At 61.8% G+C, this 6,065-nt stretch overlaps 1 protein-coding gene across 3 annotated transcripts in view; it reads right to left on the bottom strand.

The window, feature by feature from the left end:
- Nucleotides 1-316: 316 nt before the first annotated feature.
- Nucleotides 317-6,065, bottom strand: part of IRAK1 (interleukin 1 receptor associated kinase 1) — an 8,924-nt gene continuing 3,175 nt past the window's right edge. For 2 of the 3 annotated variants that reach the window (XM_081808031.1, XM_081808030.1), the window contains 6 exons: nucleotides 5,706-5,913; nucleotides 5,229-5,294; nucleotides 3,438-3,674; nucleotides 2,392-2,827; nucleotides 1,828-1,971; nucleotides 317-1,313 (listed from right to left, as the gene is read on the bottom strand). In XM_081808031.1, the coding sequence (XP_081664157.1) occupies nucleotides 1,252-1,313; nucleotides 1,828-1,971; nucleotides 2,392-2,827; nucleotides 3,438-3,674; nucleotides 5,229-5,294; nucleotides 5,706-5,913 (1,153 nt within the window). In that variant the 3' untranslated portion in view covers nucleotides 317-1,251. Of the gene's footprint in view, nucleotides 1,314-1,827; nucleotides 1,972-2,391; nucleotides 2,828-3,437; nucleotides 3,675-3,705; nucleotides 4,976-5,228; nucleotides 5,295-5,705; nucleotides 5,914-6,065 lie in introns of those variants that run through there. The other variant, XM_081808032.1, reaches the window with a different exon arrangement.

Genomic DNA, 6,065 nt, shown 5'->3' with positions numbered 1-6,065 from the left:
TCTCAGGATCAGGAGATGGAGCCTCGAGTTGGGCTCACACGCTGGACACGGAGCCTGCTTGAGATTCTCTCTCTTTCTCTCCTTCTGCCCCCCCCAACCCCAAAGGAAAGAAAATGGAATAAAGATACCATTTACAATAGCATCAAAACCATAAAAAAAAACATGGGTGTGGAAAGGAGGGCCTCTGGAGGATTTGTTTAGTGGGGCATGGGGCAGCATGTCTGATGTCGGGGTTGGAGTTAGGAACCCCGAGATGAGAAGCATTGGAAAGACTCAAGCCTTTCAGCGCAACAAACTCCGCGAGTACAGCCAGAGGTTGAGACGTAAGCTTTTATTCCTCCTGGACAACTTGGACTTCAGCAACGCCTAGCTTCGTGGGGCATGTAGTGTGACTCATGGTCGCAGATAAAACATCTTTCCAAGACACTCAATTACATGAAACCTGACTTGCTTTTAAAAATGTGAGTCCGATTTTCTTCTTCCTCCTTCTTTGCCTTGCTTCCAACTCCCCACCTTCCTGGGGCTTCTCGCTGTCTGGGTAACTTAAGGTTTGGGCCTAGCCCAGACCTGGGCAGTGGCCCCTCTGTCATTGTCACTGCCTGGCCCTGAGTGAGACCGAGCCAGTGGCCTCTGGAGCCTGACCTGGCTTGGCACCCGTCGGCGGGCGCACCCAGGGGTGGCCTGGCCGGCAGGCCATCACGTTAGGCTTTGCTCCCGGGTCCCTGGTGCAGCCTGAGAGGGCACTGCCGGGCTCTCGGGTGTCTCGTGCGTGAACCGAACCACAGAACAGCCACACCTTACTTTTTCAAGTTACAAGAGGCTGGGAGGGCCCCAGGCCTCATATGCTCTCTCCTACAGAGCAGCCTCTTCTCCCTGGGGCTTCAGCCAAGTCCAAAGAGAAGGCCTAAGGGCTGCCCTGCCCAGGTCTTAGGGGAGCCAGCTCCCTGCTCCATCCTACTGGACTGGCCACCCCGCTCACCTCTCCGCCCCGACAGTAACGGCTTTCCTGTCCCCCAAATGCTGGAACGAAGGCAGGCCTTGAGACAGCTTCTAGCAGCTGGCCGGGGGCGCTCCGAGCCCGGCCTGTGCCCACACCCCGAGCGCAGCTGGGGCCACCACCTGCTCTCCCCTGTGCAGAGGAGGCCCCCACCCCCCCACCGCCCACGGGCTGCTGAGGATTCGAGAGCCATGAGAACTTCCGACTATGAGAACTTTGACTTCCAGGTTTGGGGAATGTGCCAGGTGAACAGATCAGCTCTGAAATTCATCACTCTCTTCGGGCCCCTGCCTGTTTTGGTGTTCCACAGCGAAGCCTGTAGAAGGAAGAAATACCAGTTAGTAAGCGGGGGAGGCTCCCCAGCTGCCAGAAGGCCTGGCTCAAGGGCTGGACTGTGCTGTCATCTCAGCTCCTGGGCATTCCCTGGAATTAGGGGTTTCAAATGGCACCTGGAAGGGAAAGTACCTGCTGCAGCTTCATATGTTCTGGAAGCAATGGGGGGGGGCTGGCACCCCCAGGCTAAGGGAAGGTGTTGCTGCGAGGAGGAGGCGAGGGAGCTCGCACAAGGCCTTGTCCAGAATACACAACTTCCTGGGGGAGGCGTCGGGGGCAGGCTGGGCTTCTGGCCATCGTCAAGAGGGGTGGCCTGCCTTTGAGCTGTCCCACGCCCTCAGGGAGCAGGGGCCTTGTCCATGCCCGATGGGAACAAACACTGTGCTGTTCGGGGCTGGCATGAGGAAGCATGCCCGAGCGGCCCTGGAGGCTGGCCATCCAGCTGCAGAGCGCAGCCAAGCCCTGTCCCTCGAGTATGGGGCCAGTCCCAGGGGTACCTGGGAGGGAGCTTGATGACAGCAGCTGCAGGCTGTCCAGGACCCCATCCTCATACAAGGCCAGCTTCTGCACCATCTTCTGTCGGGCCGGGTTGATGACGATCCGCGGCGGCCGCGATGAGGCGGAGCTGCTCACGAGCGATCCTGGGGCAGAGAGAGCACCTCTCAGCTGCCGAGGCCGCGGTCCCTGGGCACTCCTCAGTGACGCCGCTGGCCTCACGGGTCTTCCCAGCCCCCAGCTTAGCTCCCTGACCCTTTGGGACAGAAGTCCTCCGTGCCGTCTCTGAAGGAAGGGCCTGGAAGGGGCCATGCCGTCGCCCGGGCTCCCAGCTAGGCCAGGAACCCAGTCCTGAATAAAGCCTTCCTTGTTCCCGGCTTTCAGGAAGTGAGCTCCTGGCCCCTTCTCACCCACCTGGAGGGCAGGGCCTGGAGCTTGCTAAGGACGGAGTGAGATTAAGAGCAGGCCCCCAGTTCTCTCCTCCCAGAAGGCTGGGGGCAGGGAGTATGGGGACTGTCACCAAAAGAGGCCCCCGGTCCCTCTTCTGGGCACCTGTCCCCAGCTACCTTCCAGAGCTGTCAGCTGGGGCCCTGGGCCACTCCCCCAGCTCGACTCTTGGGTGGCGCCCCCTTGAGTACAGCCGGCCTGCCCAAGGGCTGCTGGGGCCCACACGGTGGCCCCTTGCCCGGGGCTGCCTGGCCAGGCCAGGCCCGGGGGGCAGCTCGGGCTCAGGTGCCAGGAATGCAGGGCAGCAGACAGCCCGGACACACTCTCGTCACTCTCCACGGGCTGGTTGGGGCCTTTCTGGAGCCACTCCGGAGCCTGGGCTGGTGCTCCTGAGGGAACCGCCAGGGGCTGCAGTGGGCTGGCACCACGTGGGGCACTGCCAGTGAGGGAAATGTAGGAGTTTTCCTGCGGGGAAGAGGGGCCTCGGCTGGCAGCCTCTGGCTGCAGGGCTGGTCCTGCCACGGCCGCCTGCAGCTTCTCCAGACTCTCATACACCTGTGAGGAGAGAGGGGGCTCTCAGGGGGAGTGGGCTGGGCCGGGCCGCTCCCCAGCTCCACGGGCAGGCCACGCCGGCCGCTCAGACCACGCACGGCCGTCCCGTCAGAGGGCCCTGCCCCAGAACACCGCGGTCCCACCACAGGGCTGCTGCAGGGACCGCGAAGCTGGGAAAGCTACGTCCCTTGCCTTTTCATCCCTGTCGCAAGGAATGTTGAGAAGTCGCGGCCACCGAAACGAAGGACTGAGAATGGCTTTTCTCTGTCTGCTGGAAGGCAAATCGCACTGCCCTGCTGCCCTCAAACGGGGCGTCTCCGTTCTCACCCGTCAGGGGAGAAGAGGGGAGGGTCGGGCAGCTGCGGCGGCACAGAACACCCAGAAGGGGGCGCCGGAAAAGCCCTTCGCTTCTCTCTCTCCAGCAGTGGGCTTCCGCAGGAGGCTCCAGGCACCCTCAGCAGAACTGAAGGGCAAGCTACCAACATCTGAGGTCTGGCAGGTGGCATGGGCAGCACCCGGAATGCGGGGCCCCTGATGGGCTACCACCTGCCATGGGCAGCCAGAGTCTCGACCACTTTCCATCCCCACTGGCCTTCCCCCTGCCCAGGGCTACCTGGGTCATGGGGGGTCTCCTCTTGGCCCGGCGGTGCAGGCAGCAGCAAGCCAGCTGGCCCAGGGCCAGGCCCAGCTCGGGTGGGCATGGCCCAGGCCTGGGGTCCACGTGCTTCTTACAGATCTGGGTGGCAATTGGGGCAGCCCAGGCATCTGTGGCCAGACCTGCTTGGAGTGTGGTCTGGGTGCTTTTCAAAGTCACCCCGGCCTCCTCGGCCTCTTCTTCAACGAGGTCTTTCTGTGGGACAGATAATATGAGCGTGGCCACGGGGCCGGGGGGGGGGGCGGGGGCGAGGATGCCTTCAGCCCCATTCCCCAGGCTCTCATCACTGACTCCTGTGGTCTTTCTTAAGATTTATTAAGCACCCATTGTGTGCCCAGCACTGCCCCAAGGCCCTAGGGATCTAGTGACAGAGCACCCCGGGCCCACCTTCATAGAACTGACCTCCTGCTGTGGGAGAGACACTGACAAGCCTCTAAACCAACGGAAAACTTCGACAGACGGGCCCATGGGGCTTTTGACCAAGGCCTGAGCAAGTAGCACTTGGGAGCTGAGATCTGAAGGCACAGATTAGCCAGAGGTCAGAGCCGAGGAGGAAAGGGAGTACCTCACAGAGAGGTACCCAGGGGTGCAAACGGAACTGGAGGCTGTCCTGGGTTTTGAGATGGGAAGGACCAGGAGGAAGCACCTGGGTCGGGGGGTGGCCTTTGAGGCAGAAGGAAAGGTTCAAACCAAGGCCCTGGGGCAGGCAGCGGGAAGCTAGCTGAGTTTGGGGGACAGAGAGAAGGTTGGTGATAGCAGGACCTGGGGAGTTGTGGCCATGTTAAGGGATTGGGCCTTCACCCCAAGCACGGTGGGAAGGCAAAGGGGCTTCCACAATCTCTTTTTCTGTTTTTGAAAGATCGCTTTGGCCGTGACATGGAGAACAAATAGGAAGGGTCCAAAGAAGCCCAAAGAAGGATCCCTGAGGGGTCTGGCCCACTGCCCTGGGGCAGCTATGACAACATGGAGAGCAGCCTCAGTTGGGTTGGCTCTACACACAGAGCCAACAGGACGTGCTGACGGATGTAGATGGTGAAGGAAGGAGGGCTCCTGGCTGGCTCCCCGATTGTAGCCTGACCCACCGAGACCCGGTAATGGACAGAAACAGCCCCAGGCCAGGAACAGGAGCAGCAGGAGGTATACCAGTTGTAAAACGTAAAGAACAAACGTGACCGGATGCGTTCCGGGCCCGAGAAGGCTCTGAGCACGGCACGTGTATAAGGTCTGTTCACATGTGGGGAAGCGGGCCCAGCGAGGACCACTGTCAAACTGGGACTAGAACCCACGCCTCCTGTCTCAGCCAAGGGGCGGGGGCAGCTCCGCCCCAATGTGGAGCGCTCATCTACGGCGCGCCCGACTGCCCACCACAGCCTCTCCCAGGGCCCTGTGCTCTGTTTTCTGCTGTAGCTTCTGGTCCCAGAGCACTGGGACTGCCTTGCTGGGACGACCCCCTCCCCACTCCCGGCCCAGGCGGGGTCTGGAAAGGCCCCTAGCATCTGCAGAAGAAAGACATGTTTTTCCTGAGCAAGGTCAAGGGAAGCTGTTTGGAGCCCTGCCTACTTTCAAAGATGAGTCAGCAGCAGCAGAGGCTGGCTTCTGTGGGGCACTGCGTTCCAGATCATTCCACCCTCCAGGGCTGCACCTGTTGGTTATCAGGAGTAGCGCCTCCCTGCCTGCCTCCCTCCCTCCCTCTCCCCTCTGCCTCCCTGCCCGCCTCCCTCCGTCCCTGCCCCACTTCAGGAGGCTCACCAGATACTTGGTCCCGGCACCATGCGTCCTCACGGCCCTCTGGCCGGCCAGGGTCTCCAGCACTACCTGGAGAGGGCAGGACAGAGAGTGTTGCAGTGGCTCCCGGGGGCTTGGCAGGGAGGGCCATATGCGGCGGGGCTTGCGGGGTGGACAGGGCGGCCTGGCCCAAAGAGGCCGCTAAGGCTGACAGGGGCACAGCCCTTAGACGGGCAGATGAGGGCGGGCTATGGCACTGATGCTTCGGTGGTTTGGAGGGCCCACTTGAGGAAAAGGACTGCAAAATTACACATATGAAATGAGATGCAGGGCCCTCATGGGAGGGGCCCATGTCAAGTAGAGAGGGGCTCTTGAGCTGAGGCTCCTGTTAGCTTCCTGCCAGATTGGCCTCCGGTCTCATATGGAATGACTCAGGCCCTCCTGCCTTTGCTTGGCCACAACTCCCCCACCCCCAAGCCAGCAAAGGGGCCAGGGGCTCACCACGCCGAAGCTGAAGGTATCCGTGTCCACGGCCAGTCTCCCTGTCTTGACGTAATCCTCAGGCAGGTAGGCCAGGGTGCCACGCACGGTCCGTGTCCGGGCCACCGTGCTGCTCTGGCCGGGACTGGCCCCTGCAAAACGGCTGAGACGGGCCAGGCCAAAGTCTCCCAGTTTGGGCATCAGTCTCTCATCCAGAAGGACGTTGGAACTTGGGGAGGGAAGGAGCGGTGTCAGGTCGGCTCTGGCCCGCTCTGCACCCGACACTTGCCTGGCCCTGACAACCCTGGACTCAGGGTGGTCCAGCTACCCGGGGGCTCCCTCACACGGTTCGGTCCGTGCTCACCGGGGGGGGGGGGGGGG

The sequence above is a fragment of the Leptonychotes weddellii genome, chromosome X (assembly GCF_054177405.1).
Source record: "Leptonychotes weddellii isolate Sample4059 chromosome X, ASM5417740v2, whole genome shotgun sequence".
NCBI classification, from domain to species: domain Eukaryota; kingdom Metazoa; phylum Chordata; class Mammalia; order Carnivora; family Phocidae; genus Leptonychotes; species Leptonychotes weddellii.
This window is presented reverse-complemented; position numbering and strand designations above follow the sequence as displayed.